The sequence below is a fragment of the Oncorhynchus keta genome, chromosome 1 (genome assembly GCF_023373465.1).
Source record: "Oncorhynchus keta strain PuntledgeMale-10-30-2019 chromosome 1, Oket_V2, whole genome shotgun sequence".
Lineage (NCBI taxonomy): Eukaryota > Metazoa > Chordata > Actinopteri > Salmoniformes > Salmonidae > Oncorhynchus > Oncorhynchus keta.
The window spans coordinates 60,891,746-60,905,268 of NC_068421.1; the positions used below are offsets into that span (position 1 = coordinate 60,891,746).

Genomic DNA, 13,523 nt, shown 5'->3' on the forward strand with positions numbered 1-13,523 from the left:
GCATATAGATGCTTTTGTACCTGTTTCCTCCAGCATCTTCATACGGTCCATTGCTGTTGTTCTGGGATTGATTTGCACTTTTCACACCAAAGTATATTCATCTCTAGGAGACAGAATGCTTCTCCTTCTTGAGCGGTATGACGGCTGTTTGGTCCCATGGTGTTTAAACTTGTGTACTATTGTTTGTACAGATGAACGTGGTACCTTCAGGTGCTTGGAAATTGCTCACAAGGATGAACCAGGCTTGTTGAGGTCTACAATTTCTTTGCTAAGGTCTTGGCTGATTTCTTTTGATTGTCTCATGATGTCAAGCAGAGGCACTGAGTTTGAAGGTAGACCTTGAAATACATTCACAGGTACACCTCCAATTGACTTAAACGATGTCAATTAGCCTATCAGAATCTTTTAAAGCCAGACACTCAACTAGTCTAAAGGACAGTTTTATTGGTTCTTTAATCAGGACAACAGTTTTCAGCTGTGCTACCATACTTGCAAAAGGGTTTTCTAATGATCAATTACTATTTTAAAATGATAAACTTGGATTAGCTAACACGTGCTATTAGAACACAGGAGTGATGGTTGCTGATAATGGGCCTCTGTAAGCCTATGTAGATATTCCATAAAAAACATCTGGCGTTTAGTCATTAGTCATTTACAACATTAACAATGTCTACTGTATTTCTGATCAATTTGATGTTATTTTAATGGGGGGAAAAGTGCTTTTAATTCAAAAGCAAGGATATTTCTAAGTGTCCCCAAACTTTTGAACGGTAGTGTGTATACACATACACACAGCAAAAAAAATAAATAAACGTCCTCTAACTGTCACCTGCGTTTATTCTCAGCAAACTTAACATGTGTAAATATTTGTATGAACATAAGATTCAACAACTGGGACAAACTTAACATGTTCCACAGATATGTGTCTAACAGAAATTGAATAATGTGTCCCTGAACAATGGTTGGGGTCAAAATAAAAAGTAACAGTCAGTATCTGGTGTGGCCACCAGCTGCATTAAGTACTGCAGTGCATCACCCCCTCATGGACTGCACCAGATTTGCCCGTTCTTGCTGTGAGATGTTGCCCCACTCTTCCACCAAGGCACCTGCAAGGCACCGGACATTTCTGGGGGGGAATGGCCCTAACCCTCACTCTCCAATCCAACAGGTCCCAGACGTGCTCAATGGGTTTGAGATCCGGACTCGTCGCTGGCCATGGCAGAACACTGACATTCCTGTCTTGCAGGAAATCACGCACAGAACGAGAAGTATGGCTGGTGGCATTGACATGCCCTTTACAATGAAGATCTATGAAGTTATTTGGATTTTTACAAATTATCTTTGAAAGACAGGGTCCTGAAAAAGGGATGTTTTTTTTTTTGCGGGGGGACACTTTTTTTTAGCAAGCTAGCTATATACAGTGGGGCAAAAAAGTATTTAGTCAGCCACCAATTGTGCAAGTTCTCCCACTTAAAAAGATGAGAGAGGCCTGTAATTTTCATCTTAGGTACACTTCAACGATGACAGACAAAATGAGAAGAAAATATCCAGAAAATCACATTACAGGATTTTTTGTCATCTGTGGATCTCTTGGGCCGGTATGCAAATTGGAGTGGGTCTAGGGTTTCTGGGATAATGGTGTTGATGTGAGCTATGACTAGCCTTTCAAAGCACTTCATGGCTGCAGATGTGAGTACTACTGGTCAGTAGTCATTTAGTCATTGTTTTGCCTTCAAAATAAAAGTCCCTCTTTGAAAGTGATGCAGAAGGTTACAATTGGTGGAATCCTGCCATGTTTAGACTAGATAATGTTAAACGAGGTTGGTGTAATGAATTTCCTCCTCTTCTTCCGAAGAGGAGAGGCGAAACGGATCAGAGGACCAATACGCGGCGTGGTAATTGTCCATGGTACTTTTTAATACGTTAAGGTACACATGAACAAACTAACAAAAACAAGAAAATGTGAAAACTCAAAACAGTCCTATCTGGTGCACACACAGAGACAGGAACAATCACCCACCAACACACAGTGAAACCCAGGCTACCTAAGTATGATTCTCAATCAGAGACAACTAATGACACCTGCCTCTGATTGAGAACCATACTAGGCCGAAACATAGAAATTCCCAAAACCTAGAAAAACAAACATAGACTACCCACCCAACTCACGCCCTGACCATACTAACTAAATACAAAACACAGAAAATAAAGGTCAGAACGTGACAGTTGGAGTGTTAGAATGTGGAGCAATAAAGTGCTTTTTTCCCAAAGTCCTCCTCAGAGTTATCAGGCTCTAAAACACCCACATTGTATTGTTTTTCCTCTGGATAAGTGTTCAATTCACATCGTAGGTTAACTGGTACAATAAATGTTGCTCAATTCACAGTGGTTTCAGAGTCCAGCAATAAGAGTTACGACCCTAATGTTCTCTGGGTGTCACTGAGCAGACTGGTACCCCATGTCATTGATCCACACTCCATAGGTAAGGCTGTACAGTGAAATAAGTATGCCCCCAATGCAATTCTATAGTCTAATAGATCCAGTGTGATTAACATATTTTGTCAAATTAACCAATTATTGTATTTTGTTACATTCATATAACATTCCAAACATGTTTAGCATGATCTATTCCATTATGGCACGATTCCACCATTTGTTTTAATTTACATCACTTTCAACAATGGACTTATTTTTGAAGGCGAACCGCATATTCAAAGTTGACATAGTGATGGGCATTCTGGATATTTTCAGTGAGCCGGCTCGTTCGGCTCAGCTCACCAAAAAGAGCCGGCTCTTTTGGCTCCCAAACAGCTCTTTAAAAAATATGTTATGTATTTTTTCAAGTCAAACAGTTTGCAAGAATGATTGGTGTTAAAACAATTCTAAATAAATGATTAAATGAAATCATACTCTACCTTAACTACAATGTATTTACAATGCATTTTTTTGTCATGAAAAATAATGCTATTAAACATTTGCATTTAAAGTACAACTTTTGAATGTACATAAACAAAGTGCATATAAATCGAACCATTCAAAACGAATACAATCTGAACAGCATAATAGAATATTGCACCATATCAAAGAAAAATAAAGAACAATGTGCAAAACTGCAGCATCCCACTTAAAACATTAAACTGGTCCATATTTTCTCTCTCTTCTTTATTGCCATGTTATAACCAGCAGCACACAGCAATGCTGACCATATTTTGCTTCTATGAGAGATTTGCATTCAGAAATGCAAGCTGCTTCACTTTCGAGGGGCTGATAAGCTTTCTTCTCTCAGTAATTATTTGTCCCGTTTTCGAGAAGACCCTCTCAGAGGGAACAGATGTGGCCACTATGCAGAGTCTCCCAGCCATGACTTTAGTAAGCTGTGGGTAGACAGGGGCCTTGTTCTTCCACCAGCTCAGAGGATCTGCAGATCTTTGGAGGGGCTCCTCCAAATAGGATCTGACCTCCATTATGGCATCTGCTGAGGGATTCCTTCGTGCTGCATCCCCAGTTGCTCTCTCGTCAAACAGCATCCAAACAGCAGACGTTTGTGGCAGTACTGCTGGTGTTTCTGCTCCATCTGACCCCTCTTCTTCCTGTTGCCCTGCTGAATGAGCCAGCTGACTGCTGGGGCTGTCTTTCCCTGCTGCTGAGGTTATTCTTTGAAGAGCCTCATCAATCGCTCTGGCATCACTGAAGGCTAACTTCTTAAACCTGGGGTCAAGTGCAACAGTTTCTGATAGCACGTGATTATATTCCATTCTGTTGAACTTTGTGTCCATTGATGAACATAGGGTGTCCATCAACTCTGTCACATGTCCTGTGGTTACATTTGCTTCTCTCTGGCGGCTGGCTGTGATTCGCTGCAGACCCTTACACAGGAGTATCATTTTTGAGGCTGTAACCTAGCTGAAAAGAGAGAACAGTAACTTATTAGTTCAGGTTCATGTTTTGTCTACTGATACTACATTCTGATCTACATATATAATACTGGATTAAATAATGATGTAGTAATAACTGCTTACTGTACCTCTCTCCACTGATCTCCACTGTGACCTGCTCAAAGGGTTCCAGGACTCTGCACACCTCCTCCACCACCTCCCATTCTTCCTGGGTCAGAGCATCAACATGTGCATTGACAATAGAGATGACAGTAGAGATGAATGCATCATTTGACTCAAGAAACCACTTCAACATATAAAATGTTGAATTCCACCTTGTAGTGCAGTCTTGTTTAGGCCTCAACTCAGGCAGCCCCATCTGGCGTTGTGTAGACTTTAGTTTTTCAGCACCTACTTTGCTCCTGTGGAAGTATTCCACAGCTGCTTTCACTTTGTCCACAGTGGGCTTCATCACCTTCAGAGCATCTCTTACAATTAGGTTGATTGTGTGGGAAAGACATGGATGATGGGTCCATTTTTAAATGTTCATGGCTTTGGTTATGTTAACTGCATTGTCGCTAACACAACAGACTACTTTTCCATCTACTTGCCATTATCTGGCCACTCTCAACAGTTCCTCTGCCAAGTTCTCTGAGGTGTGTGTCGCTGAACTCAAAGCAGTCAAGAATACAGCTAGACATTGAAACGTCTTAAATGAAGTGACATGTAAGAAGTGGTCACCCTTGATGCCCAGCAGTCAGTGGTAAGGCAAACTGCAGTGGCTTTTTGGACTCTTTCCCGCACTGAAGCCTGTGTGCTCTGGTACAGTTCTGGAATATGTGATTTTGAAAGGGTTTTCCTGCTTGGAATTGTGTACAGTGGATTTAGACTATTGGTATAATTTCTGAAACCTCTGTCCTCCACAATCGAAAATGACTGGAAATCGGTGGCAATCATTTTAGCCAATCCAATATCAATTTGGCCTTGTTTTGCAACAGACATAGACTTTGGCATAAACTGGTCCATAGAAGACTGCGTTGCTGTGGGTCGCGGAGTATGCCTACTTAACTGAGTGGATACATCTCCACCGTGTGGAGGTGCTGGCTCCACCACTATCACTAGCAGGCCCACTAGTTTCTCAAAGCTCCGCTACAGCTAGCTTCACAGTTGGGTGCACAGTGAGCATATGCTGGTGTAGGTTGTGCGTAGAACCAGCTTTATATATGAGATTTTCTTTTGGCAAATTCTACACTGTGCTCTAACATTGTCTACATTATTAAAATGCATCCAAATGCTACGGTGCTTCCGACTCATTTTCCAGCTGTTGTTTTCACAGCTGTCCTTCCTCTCTCTCCTCGCTGCTAAGTGTGCAACTGTGAGTGAGTTGGCTTGGCCCTCCCTCACGCATCTTTGGTTCATTGGTTGACACTGCGTGTCTGATTGACAGGATCAACAGGTGAGGCTGTTAGTCTGAGTAGACAGTTGTTCTTGTTCTTTGAATTAGTTAATTCTATTCATTTAAATATTTTGATTATTAATATATTAATTTTTGTATATTTTTATAAATAGATTCGGCTCTTCTGATATGCGAGCCGGCTCCCAACGTTCACCTACAAGAGCCGGCTCTTAGAGTCGTTAGCGAACGACCCATCACTAGTTGACAATTGCATTACACAGTTTCTGATACATCACATGCCTTACTTTTATTTTCATGCGTAAATATCAGGATTATGCCTCTACTGCCATTCATTTCATTTAGACTGGTTTGGATTTCTCCCTAACCACTTGCGGGTTTATGACGGTTTTGTCCAAAAGTGGTTCAGCTTTTGTCAAAGTGGACTTTTAGTAGCAGGTTAAGGATACACTGTGCTCTAACATTGTCTACATTATTAAAATGCATCCAAATGCTACGGTGCTTGCGACACAGCAGGTTAGGATAAGTCATGTTGCAGGTTAGGATAATTAGGTTAAGAAAAGTTTGATGTAAATTCTCAAATTAATATAACTTTGCCATTAATGACATCACTTAACTCCTCTAATAATGTAATAGCTATGGCTACAACATTTGACATACAATTAACGTTAATAGTGGTCTATATTTATTGTAGATAAACCTAAACGAGTTCATAAGTAAATTTTACATTTTGAATTTCAAGAAACAATATTGTATTTTCTAAACAGGGTTTGTAACACAGGCTAAGAATGTATCACTATCATCTTCACAGGATTTGTTTCAAGCCGGACATGAAAGTAATTGTACACGCTGTTCACTTGAAAGAAAAATGGCATCAAGAACCGCCAACTGTTCCTAAAAGTCAGAAACCTACGCTTGGAGATTCAGAAAGGTAGATAAACATGTTCTTCATCCATGTACAATGCTAATATAATTGTATTTTTACAAAATATGAATATAATTGATGCAATTTAACTGTGATGGTGTGATCAGCTGCTAACTGGCAGTGTTGTTGTGGACACGTTACAAGAAAATGTGTACAGATACGTAAGGTTAACTTATGTGCTGTCACTATCTTGTGGATCTCACCATCTTTTATTAGCTGCATTTACCCATAGGCTCCATGTTTAAACTTTTATGTTATTTTCAGTTCCAAAGCTGTGAGTGAAAACAGCGAGAACATCAACAGTGGAACTGTTGAAAAGGCACCGCTCGCCAGGGTAGTGTTATGAGTTCATGTCATTTGCTCATCTCTTCTTTTTTAAACGTTTTATTAGTAGTTAGAGTTCTCACCATTTTAATTAATTGCACCCATGTACTTTTCCACAGAACAATTCCCTCACCAATGAGTCCACCTTCGTGCCACCAAGGCCTGCCCCACCTTAACCAGGTGGGGATTATCCACGGGTGGGCTCTTTCGCAAATGGTTCTCAGTCATTTTGCAATCCTACTCGTGAGTGCTTTCAGTGATCAGTGAGATGTTTGGCTGGGATCTACCATGGGCAACCTGTTTATTTCCCCAATGTCTTTGGCCATGTGGAGTTGGTTAAGTGTCAAGAGCCCAAGTCTGAGATCATATGTTTACTTGCAACACAACACTTTTTATCCTCCAGCAATGATGTCCAGTGTCCTTGAGCCTTCACAATTTGGAACAAGTATTCTGCAATCCACAATCTTAATGGTCACTGTCTTCGCCCAGACATTGATGTATCTGCCATTTTAAAGGTAAACTGTCCTTTTATTCAGATCATGATAATAACAAACCAACAATAAGTTAACATGCCATGTCTCACCTATACTACAGACAAGACAGTCTTACCAAACGCAGCAGTAGAACCTGAAAGGAACAATGAACATGAAAAGAGACTCCAAGAGATGCAGATATTCTTGTTGGCCTACCTCACAGCAAAGGTAACTACTAACTGTTGTATTTAGTGTTATTCTAAATTGGACAACATGTTCTATTGGTATTCCACCCATTAGGATGAACCTTTTTCTTATACTCTGTTCTGTTTGATTTCAGATGGCGAATAATAGCCAGAAATTTGAGGTAGGGGTGGAGGGGTGTATTTTATCAGTGATGGAGGCAGAGGAGCAGCTACGGAAGGATGTCCATGAGAAGAACAAGCAGCTTGACGACCAGCTCGATTTACAGGTCAGAGGTAATTTCTCTCAATACATCCTAAACAATCTTTGATTTATGTAAACAAGTTGTGAAGCTGAAAATGTTGTTATCCTTTTTGTTTTGCGTGTGTTATTATTGTGGGATGGTTATTGATTTGAATTATAAAAGATAAATTGCTTGTAACATGTAAAACAATCAAACAACATTATATTTTCAGATCACATCGCTAACTCCTGTGGCTGATGCTGTCAAGGAGTTCACAGAGGAATTACAAGCATTTTGCCACCGCAGTCGACACCCACGTCATGAGCTGCCAGTGAAGAACTTCTTCATTGAGGGGGACAGAATTATGTTTCTGGGTTGGTGTTATTCAATTATTTCTTTACTGGTGTGAAGCGAAAAACCTACATCAGAGTTAAACATTTATTTATTGCTTACGCATAGGATATGATTTCCTATGAATGTGTTTGAATGTGTCCTACCCATGCAGATAAAGTCACTGCTAGCCTGAAGATGAGTGAGGAAGTGTTACTGCAGTGCACACAGGGAGCTCAGCATGACCACGAGAATTCTGCTGAGTGCCTGAGAGGGATGAAAGCTGCTGCACAGAACATCAGCTCTCAGGGTAAGACTATAGATTAGAGACCTAAGACGTTATTTAAAAAAAAGTGTTTTGAAGCAATTATGAATTTTCAACTTGTTATTAGTGAGTCTTGCCCTTTGACTGATTTACTGTATGTGTATGCACGCATAAGCTAAGTGTTTACACAGGTCAACACACTAACATTATGGTGTCACTTCAAGACACTGTAACGTTTTCCAAAGACATGATAAACAATTAATTAATGTGTAGTGGGTTTATTTTTGTTTTGGTGACCACAGGATTTCCTTCTTCACGGGGGTCTTTCAGAGTTGGTGGAGCTGTCATCGCTGGTCGTCACCAGACCGTTCAGATTCAGCAGTTCTCGGAGGAGCTTGGTTTGACCAAAAATTGCCCCAAACAGGGAAGCAGCATTGGAGAACCTTGTATAGCATATACAGTCTATAGTTTTTGTTAACATAGTTTAATTACTGAACATGGGAAATGTTTTGTAAAACTTTATAATAAATTGTATACCTCAATATGTAATGTATTTTACGTGCTTTTCAAATTACTTGATATTGTAAGACATTTCCGTCACCTCGGATGTGTTTCAATTGTAAACATTTGGATCCGTATGATATTGCTGCAGGGATACATTGCGGCACCGTTACTGAATTGATACATTTGACAAGTTATTGCTAAAGTTCGGTCCGACGGATGTGACGTGGGAGCCATCACGATAAACGTGGAATTCGTTGTTGCTGATTGGCTCATTCTGGCAAGTGACGTTGTTGCCGTCACAGTTGACCAATGAACAACAAGAGAGCGTCCGGTCGTGTGTGAGTTTTTGTTTGGTTTGATCTAAATATAAGTGTTTATCCACGTTAAGATGCATTTTTAAATGATCTGTAGCATCGTAGAAAATTGATAAGAAAATAATCTTGCACAGTATTATGTAGAATCAAGTCGCGGTACAGTAAGCTAACACTGGCAAGCAAGCACACAGCCTAGCCAGCAAACGTTAGCTATACATTCAGGGAGTGCTTAGTCGACTGGCATTTTCTTCGTGCTAGTTCTTTTGAATGGCAGCCTTGCATGTAAAACTGCTAGAAGGATGAAATAATGCCATTCCCGCTATGAACATGCTTTTGCAAGGACTGCTAGTGCTGCGTCCATTATACTTATTTAATGTTATGTACTTGCCACTATTGTTTCTCAGTGATAGTATTTTGAGGCTTGATCAAAAATGTCTCTTCAATAGTTCCCACTCCAGAAGGAGAGGACAGCCCGTGGAAAAGGATTGGAGGCAACACCACAACCAGGGTGTATGGCGAGAAGTGCAAGAGGAGAGGAGGCAGGAGTCCATCCCCAGGGGTGTCTGCCTGTCTATGTGTCCTATCCGCGAGCTGCAGGACAGGGAGGCCCAGAACTTACTGCATCGATTTGAGGTGTTGTCGGGTACTGAGCGGGAACGCTGGCCCAGGGCTGACCCCTCAGGAGTGGTAAAGGAGTATGCTAGACCTGCAGCAGGGAAGGACTCCACTCGACCTAGTGACCTGCGACCACCAGCTGTGCTGCTAAAGACGGTGTTCTACCTCGTCGACAACATCGCTGCCTCCCCCACACTGCGTCCATGGACCGAGGCTAGTCATCTCCACTAGATGCCTTCTGTTATCTTGTCATATTATTTTATGCAACATTTCATTAACACATTTCTTCTTGTGCTGTGCATTTCTAGGTGTATGATTTTGTCTTTGACCGGCTGCGCAGTGTGAGACAGGATATGATCATCCAGAGGGTGTCTGGTGCTGACTGTGTGGCCGTGCTGGAGAGGACAGTCCGCTTCCTGATCTACGCCTCCTACCGGCTGTGTGGGGAGCCCCTGCGCCTCTACGACCCCCGCATCAATGACACCCACCTGCAGGAGAGCCTCAGCTGGCTGCTGGAATGCTACACCAGTGGAAAGCACCCCAACCAGGAGGAGTTCCAGGCTCTCGGTCTCCTCTACAACCTGGGTGAGTAATCCTGGGCCCAGTCTCCCAAATGCATCTTTAAGCTAAGTTCGTCGCCAGAACCTTCGTAGGAGCGTCGGTAAATTCCTGAGCTGTTTCCCCAAAACCATCGTTATTAACGTTGCACATAAACGCTTATAATCTAACGCCTGCCACAGACCACTCATCGAACAGCTAAATGTGTCGTTAGATGCTTCTTTTTTTGCCCTCGCACCTCACTTTATACACAGTTCTCCGCTAAACATAGAATCACACATCATATTTGTCTCTGTGACGCCGAGAACTTCAGAACAAAGTTGACTACAAACACAAAGTTGACATTGTTTTTGCAGTTGATACAAACAAGCAATGTGTAAAAAGATGCTTCAAATAAAAAACGAGAACTGCATTAAAATATGAACAGTAAGCTATTGGCCCATTTCAATCATATTAAAATATGAACAGTAAGCTATTGGCCCATTTCAATCATATTAAAATATTAACAGTAAGCTATTGGCCCATTTAAATCATATTAAAATATGAACAGTAAGCTATTGGCCCATTTCAATCATATTAAAATATGAACAGTAAGCTATTGGCCCATTTCAATCATATTAAAATATGAACAGTAAGCTATTGGCCCATTTCAATCATATTAAAATATGAACAGTAAGCTATTGGCCCATTTAAATCATATTAAAATATGAACAGTAAGCTATTGGCCCATTTCAATCATATTAAAATATGAACAGTAAGCTATTGGCCCATTTCAATCATATTAAAATATTAACAGTAAGCTATTGGCCCATTTAAATCATATTAAAATATGAACAGTAAGCTATTGGCCCATTTCAATCATATTAAAATATGAACAGTAAGCTATTGGCCCATTTCAATCATATTAAAATATGAACAGTAAGCTATTGGCCCATTTCAATCATATTAAAATACATTTAATGTTCAATCAGTTCTATTTTGCTACTGTCTGTACTTTGTCAACATGTTTCATGTGTAGCTTAACATAGTTGCAATGATGGGCCAAATTGGTGATAAGCCACCTCAATATTTGCAGCCATAGGTGGTAATATCTTTATAGGAGCTGATCTGTCATCAGTTTTGTGAAATAATTATAATGTTAAGGAAAGATTTGAATGGAGAAAGATGATCTGAGAGCAACACACCCTTTTGATCCTATCAGTATCAACACATGCTCCAACAACGTACTTAGCAATTGTTCTCTGTGTGTGGTGTTTTGGGAAACACAAGTTGCATCTTGGCCCATTGTAAGAAAGATGCATGGTTAAATACTCGTAAGTTCTGGGCCCTGGATTGTAGCCAACATTGTGTTCACATAAATGCAAGACAACCTGAGAAGGTTCTAGCTTGTTGTTTATTTTACTCTCACTTACTGAGACATCCACTGTGAGTTTGGGAGTAAAAAACACAAAAAATGGATGGTAAATTGCTGTTCATACAGATAGCTGACATACAGAGCACGACTCTTAAAGATAATTGAATCACAGCCTCTATGAGGACAGGGTTGGTACATATGAGATGAAGGAAATGGAAATGGCCAAAGGACCAATATTGTGTAAAAGAGCTGCATATGATTAATGATGGTGTTACTGCGAATTACAAGCTTGTAATTTCACTAAAAGCGGAAACGCCAGAGAAACTGACAGCCGAGTGTACTGAAAAGCAGCAAGTGGTCGTCCTATCGCCTCTGACCACAGAACACCATCAGTCATTTTATATTCATTTCTAGACGATTCTACATGTTGATCTTCACGGTGATCTACTGTGCACGGTCTTCTCTCTTAAGACTCATATTTCCTGTATAATATATCCAGGTTCAAGCCGTGCCACACAGCACACCATGGAGCTGCCAGAGTGGATACGCTCCTCCCCTGTCATGCATCTGGCCCTGTCAGTGAGCCGGGCCTTCATGGAACGCAACCCTGTACGACTTCTCCGATTGGCCCACAGTCTGGACTTCCTGCAGAGCTGTGCCCTGCACCGGCACCTAGAGACCTGTCGCAGAGACCTGCTGCTGATCTACAGCCACGGACACAGCAGCAAGAACTGCCGCTTCCCCCTCCACAGGCTGGCCCACATCCTGGCCCTGGATGTCCCCCTCACCAACCAGCTGTGCCAGGCCCATGGGGTGGAAGTCCATGGGGACTATGTGGTCTTCTCCAAGACCTCCTTCACTGAGCCAGAGGCTGGGAAGCTACAGTGTGCACACTTTCATGATCTGGTGGACAGGAAGCAGAGGGATCTCACTGTTGGTAGCATCATTCATGGCTGCACTTGATATGACCAGACATGGACATTGGATAAACTGCAGCCTGGCTGCTCCAAGAAGACTGAGATGCACTTGATTTTATAGATTTTAAAGTTTTCTAAATAAACTTGTGTTAATGTGAATTGTGAATGTTCCCTTAACATCGACACCTGTTACATTTACACATTAAATGTTGTGATTATAAAGTTGCTCTTTTGGACAAATCAAACATTTCATTATGATAGATCAGCGATCACACAAGAAATGTATTCCATATAGAGAACCACATGAATTACCATGTTTTATATACTGTATCTATAATTGTTTTTGACTTCTGCTGCCTATGGTTTTAAAATAAAGCAAGTATTTTTTGAAGAGTTTAGTCTGTTTTCTTTCATGCATTTTTTACTTCTCTGCCAGTGCTATTGACATTTTGTGAGTGCTGCAGTGGTTGAGTGAGTGGGTGTGGGTGTAGTCTAGAAGTTCAGGCTTCTCACATGAGTCAATGAAACAACATGTGGAAGGATGGTCATGTGAGGCTAGAACGGCTGTAACAGGCTGTTTTCCTGTAACTCAATGGGTAAATATAATTGCTGTCTTTCTAATGAATCCTTGTGAATTGTATGAAGCGCTGGAAGACTATGGAAAAGGATGCAAGTGCTCATTCAATGGCAATGAATGTCCAGACTGTATTACACTTATCGGTGCTCACAATTTGCCACTTGAGGGGGCTAAAGGTTTATCTGGAGAGTGTGAGCACTGCAAGCATTGAAACGCATATTCATTTGAACTACCCTGATATTTCTAACATTTGTTCACATACCCAAGTTAAGAGGGTTCTCATCAATATTGCATGCATGCAACTAATCATATTCATACTTAGAAGTGATCTATGTCAGGTTAATCAAAGATCATGCCTGGATTGATTAGACTGCTAAGTAGACACAACACTGATTAGTACAAAATGTAATGCCAACTGCAAAGAGATTTTACTCCAGACTATTAAATTGATTTCATTTTTATTTAACCAGGTAGGCCAGTTGAGAACCATTTACAACTGTGACCTGGCCAAGATGAAGCAAAGCAGTGTGACAACAACACAGAGTTACACAAACGTACAGTCAATAACACAAAATAAAAATCTATGTAGTGTGTGCAAATGTAGAAGAGTAGGGAGGTAGGCAATAAATAGGCCCTAGAGGTGAAAATAAT

The 13,523-nt window shown here is 40.9% G+C and overlaps 1 protein-coding gene across 3 annotated transcripts; it reads left to right on the forward strand.

Moving 5' to 3' along the window:
• The first annotated feature begins 6,083 nt into the window (after nt 1–6,083).
• sac3d1 (SAC3 domain containing 1) lies at nt 6,084–12,686 on the forward strand. Of its 3 annotated transcripts, none has more exons than XM_052457020.1 (12): nt 6,084–6,220; nt 6,479–6,548; nt 6,658–6,781; nt 6,942–7,053; nt 7,133–7,239; nt 7,352–7,490; nt 7,671–7,812; nt 7,944–8,078; nt 8,336–8,875; nt 9,298–9,679; nt 9,775–10,051; nt 11,878–12,686. In XM_052457020.1, exons 9-12 carry the CDS (start codon nt 8,847–8,849, stop codon nt 12,339–12,341), a joined length of 1,152 nt encoding a protein of 383 aa, XP_052312980.1. In that variant the 5' UTR covers nt 6,084–6,220; nt 6,479–6,548; nt 6,658–6,781; nt 6,942–7,053; nt 7,133–7,239; nt 7,352–7,490; nt 7,671–7,812; nt 7,944–8,078; nt 8,336–8,846; the 3' UTR covers nt 12,342–12,686. The 3 variants fall into 3 exon arrangements, with proteins under 3 accessions (XP_052312980.1, XP_052312977.1, XP_052312984.1); XM_052457017.1 differs by having other exon boundaries at nt 7,352–7,483; XM_052457024.1 differs by having other exon boundaries at nt 6,658–6,718; nt 7,352–7,483.
• The last annotated feature ends 837 nt before the right edge of the window (nt 12,687–13,523 follow it).

Excerpts from the sequence above, each read along its gene's own strand:
- sac3d1 (XM_052457020.1), top strand. The coding sequence starts at position 8,847 with ATGAACAACAAGAGAGCGTCCGGTCGTGT. Across the intron at positions 8,876-9,297 it reads AAGAGAGCGTCCGGTCGTGT|TTCCCACTCCAGAAGGAGAG; the intron begins GTGAGTTTTTGT and ends TCTCTTCAATAG. Across the intron at positions 10,052-11,877 it reads CGGTCTCCTCTACAACCTGG|GTTCAAGCCGTGCCACACAG; the intron begins GTGAGTAATCCT and ends TAATATATCCAG.